The sequence below is a fragment of the Pseudopipra pipra genome, chromosome 6 (assembly GCF_036250125.1).
Source record: "Pseudopipra pipra isolate bDixPip1 chromosome 6, bDixPip1.hap1, whole genome shotgun sequence".
NCBI classification, from domain to species: Eukaryota; Metazoa; Chordata; class Aves; order Passeriformes; family Pipridae; genus Pseudopipra; species Pseudopipra pipra.
The window spans coordinates 23,778,025-23,804,199 of record NC_087554.1 but is presented as its reverse complement, the minus strand read 5'-3'; the positions used below and the strand labels follow the sequence as shown (position 1 = coordinate 23,804,199).

The 26,175-nt window shown below is 49.4% G+C and overlaps 1 protein-coding gene across 5 annotated transcripts; it reads left to right on the top strand.

The window, feature by feature from the left end:
• The first annotated feature begins 1,386 nt into the window (after positions 1-1,386).
• Positions 1,387-26,175, top strand: TP53I11 (tumor protein p53 inducible protein 11). 5 transcript variants are annotated; one of them, XM_064657823.1, is made up of 9 exons: positions 1,406-1,497; positions 14,441-14,519; positions 15,068-15,281; positions 18,084-18,455; positions 19,561-19,619; positions 20,186-20,234; positions 20,672-20,768; positions 21,374-21,475; positions 22,457-26,175. In XM_064657823.1, exons 4-9 carry the CDS (start codon positions 18,327-18,329, stop codon positions 22,588-22,590), a joined length of 570 nt encoding a protein of 189 aa, XP_064513893.1. In that variant the 5' UTR covers positions 1,406-1,497; positions 14,441-14,519; positions 15,068-15,281; positions 18,084-18,326; the 3' UTR covers positions 22,591-26,175. The 5 variants fall into 5 exon arrangements, with proteins under 5 accessions (XP_064513892.1, XP_064513893.1, XP_064513896.1 ...); XM_064657824.1 differs by lacking the exon at positions 1,406-1,497 and adding an exon at positions 13,838-13,988; XM_064657826.1 differs by lacking the exon at positions 15,068-15,281.

Below are 26,175 nucleotides of genomic sequence, written 5' to 3'. Positions count from 1 at the left end.
ATCATATTTCTGTGCCACAAAGCCCAGATGGAGCATGTATAATATTTCATCTTTTGTACATGTTCTGGCACAAGCACACCGAAAATTTTGAACTTTATCACAGTAAAATGTTCGACTAGGTCCAAGGCAAGATTGAATTTGTTTTGGTACTTGGATGTTTTTTTAATATAAAATATTTGCCTTTCTTCCCCCCTGTTATGTAGCAAAACCAGACACTCAAATGTCCGATATTTCTTCTGAAGAAATGTTCTGTTTCCCAAAGATTCATTACTTGGTCTTTGTGAAATGAGACATTTCAGCCCAGTTCCCAGGGGATGAGCCTTCAGTTTCTCAAAGGACACCCTTGTATTTTTAATGACCTCATCACACTGTACGTTTCAGGATGTGGTTCCCTATTAGGGTTTGTCCATGGGGTTAAAGCGAGTTCAAAGGTTCCCACCGATCCCGCCTCTCTGTACTTCTGTCTCCCTTTCCCTCACGCATTCTCCTCTATACCTTCAAACTGGATCCGTGAAACGAGCTGGGTCAAACAAACACATCAGAAACCTCCCTTGGAAAGCCAAGGAGTTGCATCTGGACAGGTACTGAGCTGCCGCCAGCTCCGCTGCCACCCCTCCGTGTGCTAATTGCCCCCGATGTTTGCCGTTAACCTTGCTGTCACTGTCTTTCATTACAATCTCATCTGGTCTAAGCCAACTGCAACATTAAAATGCCGGCGCGCCCGATTCGGTCTCCGAGCATCCCTCCAGAGGGACTTGGGTGATGCGAGCCTCTCTCCAGGACAGGCTCTGGCGAGGCTGGCGGTGGGAGCTGGCCCTGCAGCCCTCTGTGCAGACGGAGAGCCAGGCTCTTCCTCGGCACCAACTCACTTAGAAAAAATATGCGTGTTCCCCTGCGCCCACGTTTGTTCCCTTTTGCCTTTCGCAGGGAATTATAAAGCAGTCCTCGAAACCACGCACCCGTGACCAGCACGATCGAGGCCCCATTTGTATCGCAAAGAAGGACTGGGATAGGAGCCTTTTGTTGTTCCCAGTTGCGGGTTTATTTCCATGGGTGCCCCCGCCCCTCCTTCCGTCCCAGGAGCCCGGCCCCTGGACGCTGCTCTTTGTTCCCACGCGCCGAGCCGCGGTCACGCGTGGCCCGTGCGCAGCCCGTGCATATCCCGCACATAAGGCAGACGGAGCCCCAGCGTAGTCCGCAGGTAACCCGAGAGGCGCCCTGCCCGGGCGGCCAGTCGGCCTGGGGTCCGCGGAGCCGATCCGGGGCCGGGCGGCAGGGCCGCCCCGTCGGGCGGTGGCGGCGGGTCCCGCCCGCCGTGGGCCGGCGCGGGCGGGGCGGGCGGGCGCGGTAAAGGCGGCGCCGCGCGGGGCCGGGCTCAGTCTGGCCGCCTGCGGGCTGCGGGCGCCGCCGGCCGCCCCCGCGCTGCTCTGCTCATGGGGCAGCCGCGCCGAGCCTTCGGGACATCCCCGCGCCGCCGCCGGGACCTGCGCTAGGGCGGTGAGTGCGCGTCCCTCCGCGCCGCGGGCTTTCCCCGCCGCCCCACGGTGTCTCGGGGGTCGGGGGCGCGGACCCCGCTGCGGCCGTGTCCCCCGCGGGAAAGCCCGCTGCTGGCATCCGACCCCCAATCCCAGGCGGGCGTCATCGCGGACGGGGGAGGGATGGGTGGACGGACCGATGGATTGACGGGCGGACAGGGGCGGCAGGAGAGGGATCAACCTTTGTGATGCCTGCGCATGGCTGTGATGGGACGGTCTCTGTCCTGGCCGTGCCTGGTCCGGGTGAGATGGGTGGAGGAGGAGATGGTGGAGCGCTGCATGCTGGTGGGAGAGTGGCAGGTTACCCCGAGGCGCTGGAGGAACAGTAGCCGTGCCGCCCTGCGAGCTGATTCGCAGGCGGTCACTTGATTTTGTGGCGAGGGCTTTCTCCTGGCCGTCACTCGAATCAAAGGCTGGGGTCCGATATCGCTTCTTTCCTGGAAGTGCCCCATCCTTTTATTCGAGCCCGGGAAGAATCACAGGACACAGTCCCCAAATGAGTACCTCTGGTACCCGAAGGGGAAGGCTGTGTCCTGACCGCTGCATAGGCTAGGAGGTCAGCCTCGATGACTGAGCAGTGCCTCGGGTTGGGATGAGGGAAGCTGACACAACTATACTCCATGGGATGCAGCCTTGTAGGTGTGCCGGGGAGCTCTGGCTGCAAGGAGGGCTTGGCCATAGTAGACGGGGTGGTGCTTGGGCTGGGGGGGGAGGGAGAAGGACAGGATGAGAAAGCTGCGATGCAGGAGAGAGCCGGGACAGATGCCTTGCCATCACAGAGGGGAAGGTGAGGTAAGCTGACTCTCAGCAGGCTCTGCATCCCTACCTGAGCACATTCCTGCATGCTGAGATGTCTGCCATGCCACTTGCAGTGTCTGGCTGTCCCAGTTGAGCAGGTGCACTGCTCTGTCTAGAGCAGCAGCAGCTCTTATGCTTTCCAGTTGAGTACAGCTCCAACTGAGCAAACCAGGCTGAGCAAGAAGTAGCACCTTATTCAGTGCCTGTTCCTTGCCTGCCTCAATGCTGCTCGTAGTCCACCGAGCCTTTCCCTTACCGTAGTGATGTCCCTGTCTCTCTTGCAACTGCTGAGAATCAGGGCCAGCAAAGCCCGAGCTGCAAGTGATTAAATGGGTGCCGTTTAATCTCCTCTGTCTGCCAAGGCTGGGAATTATAAATGCCAGCGGCAACCAATGACACCAACCTTGTTGACATTAGGGCTACCACCAGCACAGCTGAGCCATGAGAAACTACAGCGTATGCAAGAGCAGTGGCTATGCTGGATTTGGCATAAATAACTTGTTCAGTAACTCTATCTGCACTACAGCAGAGTCTGCTGAATAATGACATTCAGGGCCTGTGAATGAGAAAAGTGATTTTAAAGCAAATAAATAGTAGTTATGCTTTGAGCAGGGGAGTTGCCCCAGGGAGGAAGTTTTCTTAGAAAGGTTTTGGCAAACCCCCCAAATAAACAAGCTCCTAAGACTCAACGTGAAGGCACCTCAACTAGCCCTAGCCATATCTCAGCAAGGTTGCATAAATACACCTGATGCATACACAGTAGCGTGCAAGGGGCACTGTGAACCTGTGGTGTCCTGGTGACCTCAGCAGGGAAGGGCTGGATACTGATGGCAGCTGGGAAAAATAGGGCTTGGTTGCTTTAGAATATGTCTCTGCATTCTTTGACTACAGTGCAGAGCAAGGTCAAGGGAGCTCTTCTCTGGGTAGGTGGTTGTCCCAACCGGGAGGCTGAGAAGGTGATGTCTGCTGTACAGTCTCAAGAGCAATTGCTCCTTTCTACTTGTGAGTCTGTGGTGAGGTTTTATTGTAGAGATGTGAGCACAAGAGCATCTCCAGAGAGGTACATCAAGGCGAGGCTTGGGGTGGCCATTGATCTGTGGCTGAATAAACCCCTGACCTGGAGTTTTCTGTCCATTTGGAGCTGCTTGGAGGCTGGGGCCTGATCCAAAGGAAAATGTTTTTCTATTGTTCTCAATGAGCATCGAGTGCTGAAGTGCGCAGAATGCCTGGAGTACATCTGCAGCTGGTGTTCACTTGTCCTGCAGCTCTCTGAAGGTCAACATGCTGAATAGTAGGGGCTGGGAGGGATGGTACCACATGCTGGTTACAAGCATCAGTTTGAACTGTTTGGATCGTGAATTGTTCTTTCCTGTGTGTGTGTTTGGTCCTCATCCAGTAAGTATCCAAATTTCTAATGAGAATTGCTACATGCTGTTGGAACACAAAGAATATCTCCCTCTGATGCAGGCTGCCTTCCCAACAGGCTGCCCAGCAGGCTGCACGTTGACCTGGGTGGAGCTGGGGGCTCATCTGTGCATGAAGTGGGGCTGCCTGTCTTCTTAGCACTATGTTTTTAGTTTCAAGCTTTCCCCTGGCACAGGAAGAAAGCACACGTGAATCAGAAGGATGTTGAGATTATTTATGTTCTGCTTCTGGCCTGGTGCCAGAGGGAATGGCTTGGTGACCTTGGCACTATTGGGACATTATTTATAGAAAGTAGATCTTCTGGGTTTTGTATTTTTGACGTAGGAATGTGAAAACAAGTCTTGGCAGGAAAAGACCCGATGCTGGCCCCCAAATACATTGGCACCTTTTCCAGACCAGGAAAAACAACACTTAAGAGGTGACCAGGTGTTCCCTGTTCACATGGCTTTCTGCCTTCCCTTGGAAAATACAGGTTTGGTTCTGTCCTGGAGATCGTAGGCTAGCATGAATTCATTCCATGTTTGAAGAGTTCTTGCTCAAGATAGTAAAAGATGTACACAAAGAAATCCAGCTGTAACCAAAGACACTCTTGTTGGTTTAGACATGAAGGGAAATGACAAATCAATCTCTGGCCTTGGGTTTTTTCTGTTTGTGAAGCTTTGTGTCATCTGCAAGGCTTAATGCATCTTAATGTGTTTCAGTGCCCATCTGTGGTCCTGATTAGTGTGGCTGCCCCTGGATGACAGATTGAGGGGATGAGACTTGCAGATGCATACGGTCGTACTGGATGGCCTAGCATGCAGTGCTGGCCCCACAGCCCTGCCTCCCAGGGCTCTGGTAAAACCCCAGTGGTGAACTTTCCTTCTGTGTTTCACAATGTGCACAATTCTCTCATCCTCTTTCTGTGTGGTGGATGTGTGTTCCAGTTAGCTGAGTCTCTAAATGTCTTTCTATCCCTCTGTATGCAAAATAGCAACTTATTGAGCATCTTTGTGCACTGGTTTTGACAGGGAAATCCTTGCCTAGGGTGCATCTGACTCATCTGTACCAGAACTTGGTTGGACCCTTACCCAGCTCATCTTAGAGGACAAAGCCGAGGACCCAGAGTCTGTAAGAAAGTTCTGGTCCAGATTTATACTGACTGCTGCTGTGGTTGTGGGGAGAGGAGATCTGTCACCAAAACAGAAAAGTGATCAAAACAATTGTAGCTGGATTTAGTGCTACAGGTGAGCAGCTTCTGTTGATGTTGGTGGTCAGAAGCCATATGCTCACTTTCTGAATCTGTGGAGCCAAAATCAGAAGCCTGAGCACAGAGACTGGTAGCTGGCTCCATTGCTGCAGTTTCCTAGAAGTTTTTGTTAGGGATTTAGATTAACATATTTTAAGTCAAAGGCACTGAAGAGATCATGGGGAGAAAAGCAGTAAAAAATGAATCAGTGGTTCGATAGTCCAGTCTCCTGGGGAGTGGTGTTAGCTGTATGAGTTAATGTAGCAGGAGATGTGCACAGAGGAGTGTCAGATAATACTGGCCATTGCCGACCTGATTATTTATTTGTTTGAAGAGATTCTGTGTTTTAGAGGGAGATTAGTGTGTAGTCCCCTTTGCAGCTGCCTGCTGCTGCAAACCAGACAGAAATTTCTCCTTTTCTTATTAAAATCAGGCAGGAGAACTTCAAATGGTCGGCCCAGCAGGGCAGGTGCAGGCAGAGCAGCACACAAAGGCTTGCAGCCCTCATGTTTTTAGCTATATCCTGTCTGGGCTGAGAAAGTAAACAGTTTGGAGCCTGTGTCAGCAGCCAAATAAGAGACCTACAGAGAAAACCCACAAGTCTTCAGGAAACTCCGTGAGTGACTCAGATGATGTTTTTGTCTGAGTTCATTCAATAACCCATGATGGCAGCAGAAGCACTCTGTTGCAGTGGTGCCACCTTATGAGTGAAACACAAACCTCCGGTGTCAGATGTCTGTGGTCATGGAAAGACCTGAGAAGCTCTTCCAGTGGACAGAGGTTAGTTCAGGAATCCCATTGCTGAGCTCTAGAATCATTCCGACCCTTGTTGGGCACTGCAGTTTCTTTCTGGACTTACAGCTAGGGCGCTGCTGTAGATGGAGATGGCTGTGACAAAGAGCAGGCAGTTTCCTGAGATCAGCCATGATCCTTCCAGATGGCCAAGAAGGTGTTTTTAATTCAGCCTTCCTGGCTGTCTGGCCCTGCCTTGCTATGCATGAAATGCACCCAGCTAGGCAGCAACCTCACTGCTCCTTGTACAATGTTGCTGCAAAGCTGTGAGAGATGCATGGGGTGATGGCTTGAGCATAACCTGGGTGCAGACACTCTGCCACATTGTCCAGAGCCCTCAGGAAGGATGGTGTTACAGAAATAGGGCTGTATTGCCAGTCTTAACAGGAGCTCCAGAAAGCAGGCTATTTTCTGAAGAAACAAGGTATTGTAAAGATCCATGGTTTTACATCCCTCTTAGTCTTTCTGTTGGACATTTAATTTTAGCTGCCTGGCATGCCGTTTGTGTTAAATGTTTGGTGTATTGCAGGTAGGTAGAAACGTGAGTTTTACCTCCTTGCAGAAGTTAGAGGGAAACTCAAAACCTGCAATACTGAGTCCAGGGGAGTGAGGTGGTATTGGCTTTTCACCAACATTTTCTTTGTGGCCTAGGAAAAAAGTTTCTGTAGAAGCTGCTTAATAGCAATAAAGAGCACCTAAACATTGCTCCACAAAAAGTGAAAATCTGCTAGGAGTCAAAGATTACACTGAGCAGGACTGAAGAATTTAGATCATTTGTCTGTGCATTCCCAGGTTGTTTTCATGATAAGTGAGAATAAAATATAGCTGTCTTTAATATCAGCATTGCTGTGGCGTCTCAGTAAGTGCTAGCCATAGATTTGGAGTGCTTCTGAATAGCAGACACCTACAGTGCATCCTCTCACCCTCCTACCCTATTGTCCTGCCCAGTGCAACCATTTGCTCCTTGGGATGTATGAATGTGTTTTTGCCTTGTCTGGCAAAAACCCATCTGCTGTACATCATGAGTTCAGCCACTCCGTTCCATGAGCTGTGTAAACGTCCACTGTTCATGGACAAGTAGAATGCATTGAGGGTTAACAGATGGAGGAATAATAAAGCAGATGAGTTTATCCCCTCCACCCAATTTATTCCCTTCATCACATCACCATGCAAATTGAGTTCCTGTCATTGGTGCTTGCAAAGTACTTGGGGGCAAAGAGGCTAGCCTGTAACCCCTAGAGCCACTGCTGCATGGGAATGACATTACAGGTAAGATAATGGGGACACTTCTATGTCATGAGCTCTTCTAAGCAGGAGGTTGTGCTGTACACTTGCTGACAGAGATGTATATATACACACATGCAATAGCAAAGCACCATGTGTGCCTATATACACACAATGCTGAGGAATGTTCCTGATACTACTGGAACTTGTATCCGAGTGTCTGAGACTTAAAGTTGTAGAAAGAAGGGAAGGTCCTTCAACAACCCTTGATGGTAGAGATGGGACATCTGGCAATGCTGTGTTTTCCATGGTTACTTGAGACTTGATTTGTCAGCACTGGTGCTGTTACCAATTGGCTTCCTGAATGTCTCTGTTGCCTCCTTGTCCCAGGGTAGAGGAGTGAAACAAAGACAGGGAGAAGGACTAGTGAGTACTATCTTTATCCTTTCTTTCCTAAGACTTCTCTTGCATGTGCCAGGCAAGATGGGAGAGAGGTTCTTAACTCTGGGACCTCTCAGTTCTTCTCAGATATCCCCTGTCACCAAGGTTATTCAATGTCGCATACTAGTGTCCATACCTTTGCCTCCTCTCTGCTATAAAAAGAGAAATCTTGCTTTATTTCCTTAGGCAGATGTGGGTCCTCTGTGGCTGTGACTGGTAAGAGCTACTTAGGACATAGCATCTCCATAGCCAGCAGAAGAGAGGGAACTCCCTTCCTCGCATGTGGTTGTCTAGTTTTTTTCTCTAAGTGTGACTCAGTGCTGTGAGATGTGCAAAAAGGATACAGTATTTGCCTAGAATCAGGTAGTGAAAAGCTGACTGCGAGGATCAAGAGTCTCGTCCATCCATATAAAAGCAATCAAAAACCTAGTCTCTCTCATCATCTATGCTCCTCCCGTGGTATATGGAAAGAGGTAAACCACTGCAGGAGATGAAGCACCTTGTCCTAAAATAGAAAACTCTGGGGTTTGGCTCACCTTGCCTAATTCCCAGGGAGCCAAAAAGAGGGAGATGAGGAGATGTAGAGGTTCATGCTATAGTTCACGCTTCCAAACCCCACTCTCTCCACCGATGAAATGCTTTTATTCTGGACTGGGGACAGACTGTGTCCATGCTTGATCCTCACAGTACACATACATTGGCCTTTTGTGGAAACTAGAGAACCTGTCACGCATCAGAGACATTGTCTCTTTCAATCTCCTTTATATTAGTTCCTTTTTCTGTTGAAAGCTTTCTAAAGGGTACTTGTGGTGCTGAATAGCCATTGCTGATAATGCACATTATGAAATCCAAAAGGAAGGTTGAGATTAAATGTCACGCACTTCACAGTCTGGGAATTCAAAGAGCCTTGTTGATCTGTGCATAATTTAGGGGTTGACAGCTCATGCATAAACAAACATGTGCACATACACATACATTTGTGTGTGTAGAGAGTTTTCCCCTGACTCAGCAACACATAAAAGCAAAGTCAGGTTGGTGTGAGTTCCTGGGGAGTGGGTGTGACATTCGTGAGGAAAGCCTGTGGGTTCTTCAGGACTCTCTGACTTGAGAACCGCACAGACAAATGCAGTTGCTTCTTGGTAGTGTGGTGGGCTTCCTTCCGCCTCCCTTCTCTGTGCAGCTGCAGCTAAGCTGTGGCTGCTTTGATTTTGTGCATAAGGGTTTAATCTGACCAGAAGAATTTTCCAAGAACTTCTGGTGTGTGTGTGAAGGGAGTATCAGTGTGAAGTTCACCCCAAGGTATCCAAAGTGCTTTTTCCCACCAGCAGGGAATGAAGATGGACAGAAAAATTTGATGTCATGCTAAGCTGTTGTTACTCAGGCCAGGAAGGGCATTTCTGCCTCTGAAACGTTGTGTGTAATGAACCAAGTGCTGCACTGGTGCAGTGCCTGAGCCGCTGCCTTTGAAATGTTTTACCTGCTGCACGTGAGCCATATGAACTTCTGTGGTAGATTTACTTTTCATGTACTGGGAATACTGAGGCCTCAGAGGTTGAATGACCCAGCCTTGATTTCAAGAAGAAGCAGCAGCAGCACTGCCAAACCTATAATCTAATATTTTGGCTTTCAGGCTTCCTACTCAGATGCTGCTCTGTGGTTCTTAAAACAGCTGGTTTCACTTCCAAGTGCTCCCTTGCAGGAGAGAGGAATATGTGTGCTCCACCTCTTTCTGGGGGATGCTGTAACTCTGGGGGATGCTGTGAGACAGTGCTCCACAGACATGGCCCTGTGCATCATGCACTGCCCAACTGGCGGGCTAGGAGTTTCTTCTAAGTTCTTTCACCACCACCTTGTGAATTAGCAGATCCTGTGCTAGCTCTGGCAGCAGCTATTTAGAAGTTTTCTTTTAAATCTGTCCTCCTAGCTCCTGTTTGCCCAACATGAGGAATTTTGCATCTAACATTTTTAGCAGCAACCTGTTGCTATAGAAACTGCTAAGGTGTCAGAGGGAGCTTTTTGCCACTTTGGGATGGCTACCAAGTAGTTAAGTATGCGTTTTGTTGGGAGGACTTCTCTATCATGTTTTTGCTAAGCAACTTCCCGACCCTATCTGCATGTTTGGGCTTATTTTGTGTCTAGGGAGCCATGAGGCAGTGATACACCCGGAGTTGTAATTGTGTGTGAATGAGCAGGGCTTAATATTGGTGAATTGTTTAGGGAGGGTATGAGAATGTGTTCCTGAGCTGCAGTGATGGGTCCAAGTGGTGTGTAGGGTGGTAGTCCAGGGCTCAGAGATGACAGGTGATATCAGTCTCTAGGGCAGTAAATGGTTAACCCAGAAGCAGGAGTCAAGGCTCTCACTGATATCTCCCAGCAAGAAGTCTGGGACAAGCTGCTCCTCTCCCCCTGAGACCAAAATATAGGTGAATACCAGCATACTTGGCTGCTCTGGTGGTCTGAATTCTCTTTACTAACCAGCCAAGAGATCCTCACTGTGCAGCGAGTCCCAAAGTAAGTCCACACAAATCAACGTGTGTCTTTTATTTATATATTTATATATGCTTAATTTGCTAATCTACAACTTGTTATTATTTATAAATTAAATGTATTTATGTAATTAACAAGCTCTTACAGGATGTGGATGTAATCATGTACTATGGGAAATACTCCATATCATAGGGTTGCTGACAACTCAGCTGTTGGCTAATAGTCACTTGGGCCATTTTGTATCAGGCCTGATTTACAGGGCTTCTGTGTCGTAGTAGCAAATTTTATTGCTTGCACAACAAGAGGTGTGAGTCCTGTGAGTGTTTACGTGCCTGGAACTCAGGAAATATCCTGGCTAGACCAAAAGGCAGTCTCCCTGCTTAATGCAAATTTATTCGTCTGCCCTTTTTTCTCCCCATTGTGTGTGTGCCTAGACTGCACATCTGGTCATATCATGACAGACTATGGAGATGAGAAACCCTTTGTTTTTTACACAAATGGAAGAAAAAATCTGCTGCTGCTGGTGTGTCCTGTAGGAGTTGGTCTCAGGCTGAGGCTGCAAGTTTGCCCATGAAACAGCTTGGGAATCTGCTTTTGGGGGGCTGGAGTGGCACAGCCTCATTTAATCTTCCATTTCATGGTTGTAGACATGTTGGTAGTGTACACAGTACACTACTGTAGTGGCACTGTTCTTGGTAAGTTCCAGGTCTGCAGAACTAACGTTGCTGGAGGTGTAGATCGTCATCTTTGGGGAGGGAATCTGTCAAGAATGGCTTTGAAATCACCATTTCAATGACAGTATACAGAGGGCTATTGTCTTGTGTGTGGCTCAGGGGACTTAGTCTCCCAAACTGCAATTTCTTACAATTTTCTTATGAGTTCTGGAAACGGACAGAGGTGAAAGGAATTGTTGGAAGTAAAGAGCATTGGCTTCCTGGAGCTTTTATGAAAGGCTCTTATCAGGTCCTTAGGGGCACAGTGGGAAGAAAATCTGGGGAGGTTTGAGAGTGTTGGGAGGAGAGGTGCAAGAAGCCCCGTTTTACTGTGAAGATGCACTGTTCGGCAGTGTTGTGAGTGAGGAACATGTGTATGGGCTTCTCTGTGGTCCCAGGGTTATTTTTCATAGAGCTCGTCTGAGCCTGTGTCATGCCTCAGATGTGAGGCAGAGGAGATGAAATGCGGAGATGCATCAGATTTTCTGTAAAACCGACCTTTATTGTCCTGTTTGGTTGAAGGGCTTTCCTAGCTTTTTAAGCTGTTCTTTTTCAGTAGCAAGGGTTAATTTACTTGGTGATTTGGGATTTTTTTTGTGAGGGGAACTGTGTGTTTTTCTGTTTGTGCATATGGGTTTTTGCTTCTAATGTTTCCCTGTAGAAATCATCTGCAGGACAGATGGCCTGCTAAGCTTCTGGGACTGTCTCTCACAAACACCTGTCTAAGGCCGCTGGGAATCAAAGAGAAATTCTCCTCTTTTAATGCCCTTAAAGAAAAACAGCACCTGATCCTAGTATGTCCTGCTTGCCTCTCTATCCACTCAGCTCCCTGGGAACCTTAACTGCTTGGTTGTGGCCATCTGTTGAGACAGCAAGGGGCTGGGTGCAGGCTGTGGGCTGAGGCTGGGAGACGGCTGCCAGAGCCTTTGAGAAGAGCAAGGACAGCTTTGGGCTGATGGATTGCTGTGGTCGGCTGGGCTGAGAGGGAGAAGGATGATGGAGGAGGTAGACTTTTTTGTAAATAATACAGATGGCAGCCACTGAAGCAGCTCATTGTACCTTGCTGATTGTACCACGCCTCAGCAGTGAGGGATGGGCTACTTGAGAAGGCAGGGTAGCGAGGCTGGGCTTGCACTTGGTGGGGGGTGTGTGCATGCACATGGCAAATGAAAGGTGAAGTCTGTTAGTCCCCTGTGCTGGGAGCCCACTGAGCCAGTGCAGCGGGGCTACAGTGGGACCAGGTGTCCAGCTGGGTACCTGTGCGGTGTCCTGCGTGCTGTGCCCGTCACCGTAGCTGTGCAGGGCACCTTACTGAGCACATTCAGCATGTCACAGGCTGCCCCGCCAGCTGCTGCGAGAGGCAAACGAGCATTTCTCCCCTGAGGTGGTGCCAGGGCTCGCATGGAGGGATTGGCACGTTGCTGCAGGTGGTGGTTGGCAGGCCAGCAGGAGTGTGGTTGCTGTGTTTAATTATAGCTCCTGTTTGAGAAACTAGTAGAGCAACAGAGCTTTTTTATCATGTTTTGGGGAAACTGAGCACTTTACAGGTTTTGATTGCTATATTACACATCCTGTGACACGGAAAGAAACTTTCCTGTGGTCCCTGCTGAAGGAAATTTGAAACCTATGGGCAATAAAATTCTGGAGCTGGGCCATACCTCTCACTGTGGCTTGGCCCTCATAGTGGTGATTCTTGGGACAGGATGCTTTTACAGCCACGGGGAGCTTGGGGGCATGAGTTGCCACACCCAGGGGCTGCAGAAGAGCAGTGTGGAGGAGGGTGAGGTTCTGAGCCTGCTTGGGAGATGCAACCCTAAACTGGTCAGAGGAAACGTTGCATGGAAAGGGCTGAGCAGACTTTGCATGTCCCTTTCTGCATGCAGTGATGACAGAGGAGGCAACATGAGTTAACTCTTTCCTCCCCCAGCAGGCTGCAGACCTCATTGTTCCCTGCTGAGGGGTGATGCTGGCTGTATCCATTGCATTTGGGGATTGCCGGAGCTGCTGGAGGCACTGAGTGCTGCTATCTTGTGATTGGTGGTTCTGTGGCTGTGGGCAGCTCAGCACCGCTCACAAACAGCTTTGGAGGGCATCTGGCCATGGGGCATGTCCAGCCTGAAGGGTGAGCTTTAGATGTGCCTGAGGCTCTTGCGCATGTCAGGTGGTTTGGGTTTTGTCTGTGGGAGGTGATCTGGAGGCACCCAGTGAAGACGTCTTTTGACCTAAGGATCTTGCTTTGCGTTTTCAGTGTGAGATCTGCTGCCTAGCTTTGTAGGTATTCCCTAAGGAGGACAGTGTTCCTGTTCCTGTTAGAGTTGCTTAAAGAAATAGCAGGGCTGTGGCAGAGTTGGGGATTAGCCTCTGGCAAGAGATGTTCTTGCTGGTTTTGCAAAGAGCTGTCTTTGCTGAAAGGTCTAGTGTTTATATGGGAATAGAGTCCTGTGTACGTGGCTTGTTACAGGTGACAAATCTGAAGTATCACTGTTGCTTGGGTGCACAGACTGTGCTGAATTGAGCAGGAGCAGCAGCTGCATTCTGCTGCTGTGATGACTGAGTGCTAATTGTTTTTACTGCCTGAGCATCAGGTTATTTTTGGCTTGATCAAGTTTCATTCCCAGCTGGCTGGTGGCAGAGAGGTCCTAATCATCTAAATCTCCACGCTAGACAGAAATCTAGGCAGGGAGCTGGTACATTCACCATGGGTTGGGGATGTGCAGTTGCAGAAATACAGCATGAATATAGCTGTAACTTGGTAGTTACATGGGATAGGGGAAGTTCTGGCTCAGGGTCTGCTCCACCAAGGGCTTCCTGGGGAAACTTTTGTTAGGCCGTTTGGATAGGATGCACAAAGATGTTTTGTGGTTCTCAGGTGTAATGTTGGGTTAGACACAGGGGGTTTGCCTCATCCCTCAGTATTTCAGAGTCCTGAAGTGTCCAAAGTTCTTCACCAAGAGATTTTATGCATGTATAAAGTGAGCAGACTGAACCTTCACATGTAGGGGTGAAAAAAAGAGTCTTGGATTCTATTCAATTAGGCAACAGCCTAATGATTGCAAGAGATGAGGTACTTGGTAGGTGTGTGCATCCTGTCCTTAATCTACTTGTTCCCACTGCCTCTTCTCTTTACCCTGCTCGTGTGTTTGAGCCCAGGCTTTCTCACTGGCTCTGTGGCTGCGATGGTATGGGGTCCAGAGCAGCTGCTGTGGACCTGGTACTGTCCTCACCAGAAAACAGACGGAAACACCACAACATGGAGAAACACCAGAAGAGCTGGACAAGTCCACTACAGCTGCTGGGCCCTTGCAAGAGAAATGCTGTGGACATCAGCCTGTCTGTGAGGGCCAGGTACAGCACAGCTGCCATGGTGGGTGCCCCTCTCATGTGCACATCCCCTTGTGCTGCTGCAGTGCTGGAGAACTCCCCTGGGCTCTGCCAGGGTCCTCCCAGGGGTACTCCAGTATTGTAAAGGGACACTGCCAGAGCTTTATACTTACTGTTGGTTCTCAGCCTGTGGCCCATGGAAGATACTTAGGCATGGCAAGTGCCCTGCTAAGCTGTTACAAAGGACATACGTCCACTGCACCTTCTTGGTTCATTCTGAGGCATAACAAATCAAAGTGGGCTCAAGATGTTGTCTCAGGCGTATTGACTTGGGAAATCTAAAACAGGACAGCAAGAGTCCTTGTCCTGGCCTGAACATGGTAGAGCTGAACAAACTGTGTCCAGCTTAAATGTATAAACCTTTCACTCATTGTCCTGGCTTGACTCTGGTTCGTTGTCTCTTCCTCTGCTTGCAGATTCGAAGTTCCCTCAAACCCCTGGAGCAAGAGGTTCTGTAATGTCACCTCTTTAAATCAAGCAGCACTTCTTTGTCAGGTAAAAGGCTGCACTGTGGATGGCAGTGCCACTGAGGATGGCAGTGCCACTGAAACAACATCCAGCTTAGCAGTAGGCAGCATCCCCGTCTTCAGGGCCCTGGGGAGCCATGTCCTCCCAGGCAGGAAGGATACAACCCATCTGCAGCTTGGCCTTGGCTTGCCAAGGCTGTAGGCAATCAGCTTCAGGTGCCTGCAGGAATGGGGTCTGGTTCCCCTCTCTCAGCACCGTGCACCCCCCCGTGACGGGCACACAGCTCTGGCTGCTGCAGCACCATTGTGTGTGCAGTTGAGTCTCCTGTCTCCCACACTGCAGAGCTCTCCTCTCCAGACACTGGGAGGGAAGCAGAGATGTTGGGGGAAGAGCTGTGGAGGTGGGGAGAGATTGAGCTATCATTAGCATGGGACCAGTGAGGTTTCTTTGCACCAAACCACTAAGCAGTAGCTATCAAAATTGAGTGCAGTATGCTGAAGAGCTGAGCAAGGGAGCAGAGATTGAAAGGAGCCTGTGAAGAAAAGGGATTTAAGAGGAAAAAAATCCTCTTTCAGCTGCAGACGGGCACTGTCCAACACAAGAGAGCTGTGCCAGGGAGTAGGAATTGCCTGTTTATGGTGATTGATCTGCGCAGCCCCTGGGATGCTTGGAAAAAGGATTAAGGAGGCGAGAATTGCAGGAGAAGGAGGAGGTGGAGGTTTACCTTTGAAAACTCACAGGCTAATAGAATCCATCCTCTAAATTGTCAGTGTGTCAGGATACATTAATGTAAGTATAATGTTTTCAAATCCTCAGCATCTTCTATCTGAATGTCACTGAATTAGCACTGATGCATTCATTAGCTAATTATCCATTAATATGCAGTATTTTTTAGGCTGGCTCTATCTCTGGATAATGGGGTTAGAGATGTGGAACTGGCTGCAGGGCCATGCCATAGCTGTGCTTAGTGCTATAAGGGGGTTTTATAGGTGGTTTTATGTACCAGAATGGCCTTCAGTGATTGTTTTATTGGCATTTGTATCTGGCCTGTGTTGTCCCAGCTCTTAGCCAGTGGTTTACCACAAATTAGTGGAAACTCTTAATGGGAGAGCAGTGCTAATGATGATGGGAATAAATTTCCAGCAACTCCTGCCCTGAAAGCAACTGTCAAGACAATTGATGAAGGCAAATTTTGATCTTTTGGCCTTGGGTCAGTTGCAAAACTGCCTCTGTAATCACAGAGCTGGTCAGTCTTCCTTGATGAGTCATGGAGTCCCCACTTTAACCCCTACCACCTTCCTTTGCTTCTTGCCCTCAGGAGAAATTCTCTATTCCTTTTTATCTTTCTTCCCCCCTGTCTTCCCCCCTGTCTTCCCCCCTGTCTTCCCCCCCCTTTTTACCCCCTTTCTTTGTCTTCTCCCTTTGCTTTATTTTCTTTCTTCCCCCCCATTCCACCGTCCCTTTCTCTACCATTTTTGACCACGAGGCCAGAGAAGGAGATGTGGGCAGCAGGCTTTCCCTGGCAAGAAACCAAGAAGTGCCAGGCTGGCATGGCCAGCATACTCAGCACCCCAAGTCCTATCGAGACCAGCAAGCCTCAAGGTCTCTTATCCCTGAGGAGAGCCAGTAGGATGCTGCTGCTCAGGCCCTCTGCAGATTTTTCCCTCAGCTATCAAGTCTTCATGGAAGGACTTGGGTTTGCTCCACACCAAAGCACACAGGGGAGGGAGAGTGGCCAAATAGGTACCCAGCACTTTTACAGGGGTGTGAGAGTCCTCCTGACAGCCTGGTATACCTGGGGCATCATGTGTCAGCCCTTCATTTGGGATTGTCTTCCTCGTGTTCCAGAAGCTGCTTTGGGCTGTATGAGGGCTGTGGGATGGCCTCAGAGTGGTCCTGAGGCTCAGAGTGAGAGAGAGGAGCATTCACCAGAGGTGTGTTGCTTCAGCATTGGAATGGATAGCTTTGATCAGAAAATACTGGACTAGAAATATGACAGCAACATGTCTTTTCTGGTTTCAGCAGTTCTGGTGGGGAAACTGCTCAGCATCCAGCCTTGTGAGTCTGGGTCAGACAGAAGCAGGAAGAACTGCAAAAACTGTAGTAAAGGAAATTAAAAGGGTCAAGCTTTTCTTTTTGATGTATCACTCTGGCTTTGGGGTGGATTTTATGTGCAGATTATCTAAATTTGAGTACAAACAATTCATTGTGACAGTTTGGGTCGGCAAATTCTAGACGTGATAAATCTTTCAAACTTTTCTACTGTCAGCTACCGTTTGAGCTTCCTGCCTTGTGCTTGAGGGTAGGCATGAATATACAGCTTCTACCTTCCTCCTAAGCGGTTGTTTTCCATTGTCCTACTTCTGAAATATTTCTACACCCTGCCTGCTGCACCTGGCTCTGTGCTGCCTTTCCGGGAACCTGGGCTTAGTTATTCAGTGGAATCAGAGCAAGAAAACACATCCAACCCCCCCCCCCACAATCCAAAAGAAGCACTGAGTAGCTGAACTGGCTCACTGAAAAGCATTTTGCCTCTTGGTCTGCCAAAAGGGTCTAATTAAATCATGGGAGTCCTAGCAAGACCTCTTAACTTTGCCTTACAGAAAGAGTTATGTTGGGCACTTGCAGACATGATTGGCCATTCTTGTCTGAACCACTACAGAGAAGGGTTTTCCTTTGAGAGGGAAATCCCTTGCAAGGCAGTGGGACAACATTTGCATGCACAATGCCAAAATAACTACCACCTCATTTCATTACTCCCTGAAGACTCATGAAATACTTAAGTATAAATTGTCTCCTCCTGAGGCAGCTGTGGGAAGGCTTGGCCAGGGCTGCTGGTGCTTGAGCCTGATGCTTGCTTGGGCTGGATTACCTTTGCCTGGTGCCTGGGAGCATTTGTCTGTACGTCTGGGAGGGTGAAGCAGCAAATGGAAAAAGGGGTTTATTTTCAGCTGAACCAAGATGAAATGAAAATGAATTGGAAGAAAAGGCTTTACAAACTGAGGGTTCCCAGAGTTTTATGATTGTGGGATGATACAGAGTGATTTCATGGAACACAACACCTCTACCTTTATACCGCCATACCAAGGCAGAAGTTATCTTTTCCATCACAGTTTCTGTCAATTGCCTTTGTCTTTACTTATCCCAGGCAATATTTGTAGTTTCTAGTTGCCATCATCTTCTGTTTCCCAGAAAGCAACATATCTTCAAGGGAAGTCATGCCTTTAGCTTCTTGCTGTCCAGGGGCTGATGTTTTCATGCATGATGTTGCATGGAGACTGCAACATCTGAGGCAGGTGGGACACAAATAAATACCTGAGACTTGTTTGGGTTTTGGCCTGAAATGGTGGCTGAAGGGTGTGATGTATTGCATGGGAAAGGACAAAAGGCAAAGCATCACTTAATGACTTTAATTCCCCTAGTCTGAGAAGCATTTAATTCTCCTAATCTGGGAAACAGCAAAGAGGTACTGCTGGGTATTGCCTCATGCTGGGATAGACCAGATTATCATTTGTAGGTCAAAAGCATTTATAACTAAATTCCCACACTAAAGCCATGCTTTTCTGATTTTTTTCTTTCCTCCCATGGCAGATTCCAGTGATGGCAGGATCAGCCTGAGATGAGCTATCCGTAGGTGGGGCTGGGCCTTGTTCCCAGGGCTTCCTGCCCCATTGCAATGAGGAGCCATCTGCCAGCCTAACAGAAAGTTTTTTGTGGTGGTGGTGTTTTTTTTTTCTTTCAAACCTCGTGAAATTTCATGTGACGGCAGAGCCGCTTCCTGCCCCCTCCTTGTGCCACCTTGCAGCCAGGACTTGGTGGTGGAGGGCCACCACCATGGCGGCGAAGCAGCCCCCGCCACTGATGAAGAAGCACAGCCAGACAGACCTGGTGAGCAGGCTGAAGACACGCAAGATCCTGGGGGTCGGCGGGGAGGATGACGACGGCGAGGTCCATCGCTCAAAGGTGAGGCCAGAGGAGAGGGAAACCTGCAGTAATGATGGAAAAGAGACGTTCTGCTGGGCAAAGTAAGGTGGTGTGGAGCTTTTTTAGCATCTAGTTTCTGCATCCACTTTGGCAAAGGCTCCCAGCTCCATAAGTCTCCTCTAAAGGGAAAGATGAAGGCTGTGGTGGCACAAGCAATGCTGCCTTTGAGCAGCGATGGGCTGTGCACCCTGCTGGGTGAACAGGAGCTGCCTAACATTGCTTTTTGTGATAATAGGGTGAACTCTACCCTCAAGCTTCCTTAATTCATTCCTAACATTATATTGCTGAGACACCTATGAGCTAACTTGGAGCTGGTGCTATAAGACCATGGCACCACCAATGTCCACCAGCCAGTGGTCTGGACACTGGAGCAGCGCTTTAAGCAGTGCCTCTCAAAGAGGCCTGAATTGCAAACAAACAACCTGTTTAACTGATACACCAGAGCTGGAGGACAAGGATATGCCCCACCGGAGTCCTGTCCCCAGTGCTCTGTAGAGAACTTGCTGGCGGGGGATTGCCTGGTTCCCACCTGTGGGTGGAGGGCAGCACAGAGCTCTCTGCAACCGAAAGGTCCCCCAGTACCTTTCCCCGCTCGTGGTCTATGTAGTCTTCCCACCCACATGGTTTGCCCATCCTCATGGTTTGGGGTAGTCACAGCCAGGCATTGCTCTGGACAGCGTGGACATGAGAGCAGGACAGATGCTGTGACACCCCAAGGGCTCTGCTGGAGCCTGTGCTCCATCAGGATGTGACACGCAGGTGGTGTGTGCGAGTAGTCAGTTCCCTTCTTACATAGATAAGAGGTGACAAGAGTTAATGTTGACCCTGCCCCAGCCCCATGCTGCAGGTGATAGATCCCAGTAAGGAAGCAGTAGAGGCTGCAGCTCCTGGTGGAAATCAAGGTAACCTTTGGCAGGTATTGAGACCAAGGGGTCACAGATGAATCCCTTGTCCTCCTCCTCCTTCCAGCCCTCTTAGAGATAAACTCCCACATGGACTTGGGTGTGTGGTTTTGGGCTACAAATACTGCCTAAAGATGGGAAGGATCTGCTTAGTGACTTTGTGCCTTTCATTTGAATTTCAGATTAGCCAAGTACTGGGAAATGAAATAAAATTTGCTGTTCGGGAACCACTGGGGCTCAGGTAAGATATTGGATCACTTTGAAGCTGGGTCATCTGAGGGCCCTTTGTCACAGCATCCCTGGCAGCTCTGGCTTCTGACACCTGTTCTGCTGCTATGCCAGCATCACTGCTCCCTGCAGGAGCTTCTTGGAGGCTGTAGGATCAGACCAGTTCTGCCTTCTTCCCCCATAAATCAGCCCGAGGCCTGCAAGTTCTTGTCTCACAGCATGTGCTGGGAACTACAAGGACTATGTGGGGCTGGAGGAGTTTCTGGTCTCCTATGTGACAGGTGTGTCCTGTGGGGACCCTGCTCTGCACCATCCTCTTGGCAGGGTTACTTCCCTCCTTTGGTTGGGTGAGGGGGAGTTTGGCTCTGTCTCAGCAAAGCTCATGTGCATGCTAAGGCTGGAGCTAGTGGGATGTGGAAAGCTGAGTCCTACCATGGGAGGCTTCAGGCTGTCTCAGTTGTGCAAGGGGAAAGGATGAAGGCTGATGAAGGGGCAGGAAGACAGAAATGCTTTGTGAAGTATGAGTGATGGGATCACCTCTGAGCTCACGCTGGGTCCTCTATCTTCCCTCTCATACAGGGTCTGGCAGCTGGTTTCCGCCGTCATGTTTTCTGGGGTCGCCATCATGGTGAGTGAGGGATGTGGTCCTGGGTACTGCCAGCTCCTGACTACCAAAGGGTGCCCCAGCATGGCTCTTTGACCCCTGGCATTTATCTTCTTCCTCTGCCTTTAGCAGCTACCGTTTTCCCCGTGAGGCCTTTGCCCTCACTGTCTCAGTAATGGGCTTTGCCAGCAGTGTCCTTGGCAGTTTGTTCCCATCACCAGAGTTTGCTTTCATAGTCAGGGTCATAAAGCACACATGGCCTGGCAGCCTAGGCCATAGAAACCAGCCATGCAGCCCATAGCTGACACGATGATATTTCTTGCACCTCCTTAATTTCCAGTTTCCTGGCTAGTGGCTCCAATCCCAGGAAGGTATGATGTTGGAGCACTGCTGCATAAGAGGACACATTTTGGTGGCCCTGGTGAGTGCAAGCTGCTGAGTCTCTCTCTTGCCTCTGCCAGGCCCTCGCTTTCCCAGACCAGCTCTTTAATGCCATCTTCGAGGAGGAATCCGTGAGCAGCAAGACTCCCATCCGGCTCTATGGAGGAGCCCTCCTCAGTGAGTGCTGTGCCACTGTACTGGGACACATGGCTGCCGTAGAGTAAGGGGACAGGAGGCCAAAAGGGCAGGAGGGGATAAAGTCCATCCCCAGCCAGCCAGCGAGCTGTAGCTGGAGAGCAGAATATCTGCTGTTAGCAAAGAAATTGTTGAGGTGTATTTTGAAAAGCTTGGCCACTGCTGCTTTTTCCTAGCACAGAGTCAGGCTTGTTGCACGTAGGAGAAAAAGGTCTGTGCATTCTCTGAATACCTAGGAAAGCACCCCAAGTACCCCAGCAAAAGGAGCCTGCAGCTGGGCCAGGCGAGGGGTGCTGGGCTGTGGCTGGGGCAAGGTGCACCCATGGGAGTGGGAGGGGAGGTGGGGCAGGCAGCAGCATCCCAGGAGGGAACCAGGAGGTGGGAGGCAAAGGACAAGAAGGTGAGGTGAGCTTGGAGAAATGGTTTGGGAAGGAAAACCGTCGTCCTGCAGCGGCACCGCGCGGGGCTGTCGAGAAGCGCCGCGGCGGCGGGCGGGGCGTGTGCGCCGGGCAGTGGGAGGGCGGGCGCGGTGCCCCTTCTCGCTGCCGCCCCGGACCTCGGGCAGCGCGCTACGCTGTCCCTCGCAGGCATCGCGCTCATCCTGTGGAACGCCCTGTACACCGCCGAGAAGGCCATCATCCGCTGGAGCCTGCTGGCCGAGGCATGCTACTTCGCCGTGCAGTTCCTGGGTGAGTGCCCGCGGGCTCCGGCCGGAACAAGGAGGAGGAGGAGGAGGATGAGGATGCGAAGGCTGCGTGCCCGCATTCCCGGCGGGGAACGGTGCTCAGTGGTGGGCAGGGCAGCGGTGTGAGCAGTATTGGAGCATCTTCCCAGCCAGCTGCTCTCCCTTTTCTTCCGACATGGAGTAGCCTCTGCTCTGGGTTGCTCACTGAAGGGCGAAACATTGCCCTTTGACAATTCATTTATTTTTCTTCCTGAAAACGTCCTGGCCTTCACAGCCAGCACTCATCTTTGGTTGAGCAGGCTGCCTACATGCAGGGTCTGACAAGAAAAGACTGTAGCAACCTACACTAAAAAGGGGGATGTTCAGTCATACCAAAGCAGAGAATAACAGTTTAGCTTGTTTCTAGGGAGCTTATCTATATTTAACAAAGAAGGGGGTTCTTATGTGTGTGTATTGGTAACTCATGAACTGTGATGCTGATTTAGATACGGGCTATGTGTTGGTAGCCAAAAAAGAGACATGTTCGATTGAGGCAGTGTGTGTGGACTGTGCATGTTTTGTAGATGCTCCTAAAGTTGAGAAATGTTTATCAGCACTGAAGTGTTCAAGCCACAAAGCAAACTCAGGAAGATGTGGCTCCCACATTTAACACCTGAGCATGATGGAAACTCGCATCTGCCCAAGTGACCATTTCAGGCTGTGGCTGCCTGAATGTGGGGCTGCCTTTAAAGGAGGGTTTCTGTAAGTAAGAGCTCCAGAGTTTGTGACTGGTTGCAAGGCTGTAAAATCAAGCAAGTGAAGAGCCTCCAGCATGGATTCACTGTGCATACAAGTAAGCCTGTGCTGAAAGCTCCTGCACTCGCAAGGCTCAGCAGCTCTTGCCAAGACACTGCATTAGAGGGCAGCAGAAAACAGCTTTGTGCTATTTGTTCGTTAGTGGTTTTGTATCGCCAACCTCTGCCTTGTCTCTTTCCTTCTTTTCCAGTTACCACTGTCTCCCTTGCTGAGAGTAGCCGGATAGCCACGGGTGCCGTGCTCCTCCTGGTCAGCCGAGCCCTCTTCATTATCATCAGCATTTATTATTATTACCAAGTTGGACGTCGTCCCAAGAAAGTCTAATTCCTGGGCTTTTTTGTTATGGGAAGGGTGGGAGGGGGGAGTTTGTGTCGGTAATTTTGCATTATAATTATAACTTTTTTTTTAGTTTTTAATTAGTCTCTTTTGGTTCTAAAGTAGTTTCCTTCTTTACCGGCATGAATCAGTGTGCAACCCGGTGCTGGTAGCAATGCCAGCTGAAATGGGGGGGAGCAGCATCAGGTGGGACCCCCCAGCCTCTCTGCAGGAGGTGAGGAGCAGCAGGAGGAAGGCTCAGGGAAGTGTGTAGGCCTGGCAGGCTCAGGGAAAAAAAGGCCAGTTTTCTGGGAGGAACTGGCCAATTGGATCACAGGCTCTGAACCCGATGGAACAAAGCACAAAATAAGGCCAGCATATTGAAACCAAATCCCTGAGGAGACAGGGCAGTAAGACAACCAATGAAGGACTCAGCTACTCTACTTGGTAAGCCTTGCACCTGCCTGATGGAGTATATGCCCATGTGTACAGCCCGTTCCCCTTTTAGCAAGTACTGACTGTCTAGGTAGCTGGGGGCTGGATGGGGTCAAACTCAGTGCTTTACAAACAGCTCTTCTTTCCTTGCTGCCAGAGGTACATTTTTGTGTAGTTTATAGTTTTGCACGAGGTGCTGTGCAGAGCTTGGCAGGAGATATACCAAAAGAAGAGGGAGAACCCTTGCGTGTTCCCACTAAAGGGACAACACTGGGAACAGTGGAGCAGCTTGAACTACAAGATGGGAGAAGTGAAGGAAGCTATTGGAAATAGCCCATTGAGCACAAAGACATCCCCTTGTTTGTGTTTCATGAAGTTTGTGGGCTGGGGTCCTATCCCCTTCACCCTGAAACAGTTCCTGCAGTTGCAGCTTTACTGATGGTAGTAGCAGAGGTGGGTGTGAGGTCACATCTAATGTTTTAGTTAAGCAGGGGCTGGAATGCTGTTGAGGCTGGCACTGTAAGAGCAGAGCAAGCATCAGTCCAGATGCTTGGGTCAGGGAGCAACCTCTAGAGATGGCTGTGGGAGATGGTGTTCCAACTCTGCTGATATGCAGGTATCACATCTCTTCTGACCTGGAGAAGAGAGGACCAAAGTTTGTAGCATTAAGATATTTAACTGGGATGAAGAACAGCAAGGAGTGGAGCATATGAAGGCATCATTGCCTTTTCTGGTTCTGTCAAGGCCGGATTTTAGTACTTCAGTGCTCACCGGGCAGTTTCTTCAACACCTCCTGGGCTTTAACAGCATTGGCTGCCCTACTTCCTAGCGCTTTCCTTGTGGATTATGCTTGTCCACAATTAGAGGTGGCAGTTTATTCTCTGTGGGACTAAAGCCAGAAGGTCTGTGTACAGGATATGGACTTCTTACTCATGCACTACTGTTGACTGGATCAGAGCATGCCCTGTAATAGAGCTGATGTTCCAAAATCCCAGTAGAAAGATGCCTACGCAAACAGAACTGCTTGTGTGAACAACAACCCTCAAGCTACTGGTGAGACTGGGATCTATGGCTATTGCTATTTAATATCTTAGTAGAGTTAGAAGAAGGTAGTGGGTAGTAAATTGTATGTTGTGTTAGTGCTTTTGGCATTTAGAAGCAGCTACATAAGCTTGGGACACTGTGTGCATTGTACTTACTGGCCATGCAAAATGCCTATCAGGTAAGAATATTGGAAACATCGCAACTATAACTTAGTTTCTTACCTAAGAAGTAGATCAAGTGGAGAGGCAACATCCAACAGCAGGCTAAATTCTGGAGCCTCCCAAGAACACGCACTTGTCAAGCTGCTTTCAGCATGTCAAAAAATTATACTGAGCAACTAAAACTTTTAATTAAGAGGAGTGTTCCTGTTCAGGTGGAAGAATTGGGCTCTCAGAGGGAAACCTTTACCTGTGAGGCAGGTAATGATCAAATGCAGCCTGGAGAGTATCAGAAATTAGACCAAGTGGTGCTACGTGCAGGAGCAGGAGCATGGCAAGCTGTGGCTATTGCTCTCACCCTGTGCATCACCTGCATGGGCAGCTGCAGTGGCCTCAGTGTGGCACTTTGGCTGTAGTTGTTGGTATAGGTACGTGAAGCTTGATTCTTTGTGTTTTGGGGTGTCACATGAATGTATACACAGATTGATGGTTGGTTTGGGAGGGGGGGAAATTATGTTTCTGGGACAGACAAGTAAAACCACAGGAAAAGCAATCTTGCAGAAGAAGGAGGGTCTTCTTAATGCTGCCTCCCATCTGTGTTGGCCGCAGGTCCTATGAACTTAGTTAGGACTCTGGTTTGATTAGTGTACCTTAAAATATCATCTCGTAAGTGAGAGAAATGAGTTAGTGTGTTCTGTGAGAGAAGTTCTCCAAAGACTTCTTGATGGTTAAATCAGGTATGGGAGGGTGGGGGAAGCAGTTACAGCTTTCCAGAGTAGCTTTAAATTGGGTGAGATCAGATTCCTCTGGTCCCCTGCTTAGTAGCTGCCTCTGCAAAACTTGAAATAATCAGCCACTTCTAGGTTTGCCAGTTAACTGGGGGAGTAGCCACTTAAAAGATTTCATACTACTTGGTACCTAGTCCTTAAAGTGGAGAGATGGAAGAAGTTGTTTTATTTTGATGGTTCTTGCTCCATCTTGCTATCGAGGGACCATGTAGAAATCATGGAAATGGACTGGGGCTTTACACCTCTTCTACAACTAAGTTATGGTCCCTGGCACGTCCCTTCTCATCAGCAGGGTGCGGCAGGAGAAACATGACCAGGCCCGTTGGAGGTGGTGAATGGGTAGCAGGGGAGGTCTAAGAGGGTGTTTCTCAGGGTGGCTTGAGGATGAAGCCCAGGCAGAGCATCTGCAGCACTGCCAGAAACCCACTGAACCTGATTGTCTTCACTCTTTTATGAATGAGGGAGAAGGAAGGAGGATGCTGAAAAATTTTGTACAGAATAGTGTCCCTAATAACAGAAGTGCTGGCATCATAGCTGAGCGTGGCAGTTGAGCACATAATTTGGGATCAAAAGCCTGAGGCATCACCTCAGGCTCTGCTACTGATCTGAGAAAAAAACTGTCTCCACAGGCCTCAGTTTCCTTATCTGTTTATACTGTGAGAGAGGCCTTGGACTGGTGTCATTCCCAAGGGAGACTGCAGTGAAGTACCTGTATTTGTACAGTGCTGTGCAGGGCTGGGAGTCTGTTCCCCAGAGGGTTGTGCTCCAAGCAGGCACAGCCCAGGACTTAAAGCTGACCCCCTTTCTCTGCCAGGGATGAATCCAAACCCTTGCATTCGCAGAACCCTCACTTTGGAGGGTGAAGAAAGCTCATCACCCACATAACTCCCTACATCACCGTATTTATGCCTAACCGGTATCTGGCAAACTGGAGCTGGTGACAAAGGAGAGGCTCTGTCTGTCCTAATCTGGTCTCTCCTTTCTGATCAAGGGTTTTTACATGGGGGGGTGGGGGTGGAGGGGTGGTGCAGGGGAGAATGGGACACTTCAATTTATACCTCATTTTAGCTGCTGTACTTGAGTTTATTTCTCCTATGGTAAGAAAGTGACTGTACTGAACACCAAGCAAATAGTGAAAATTAAAGCTGTTTCACTTCACTGTCACAATA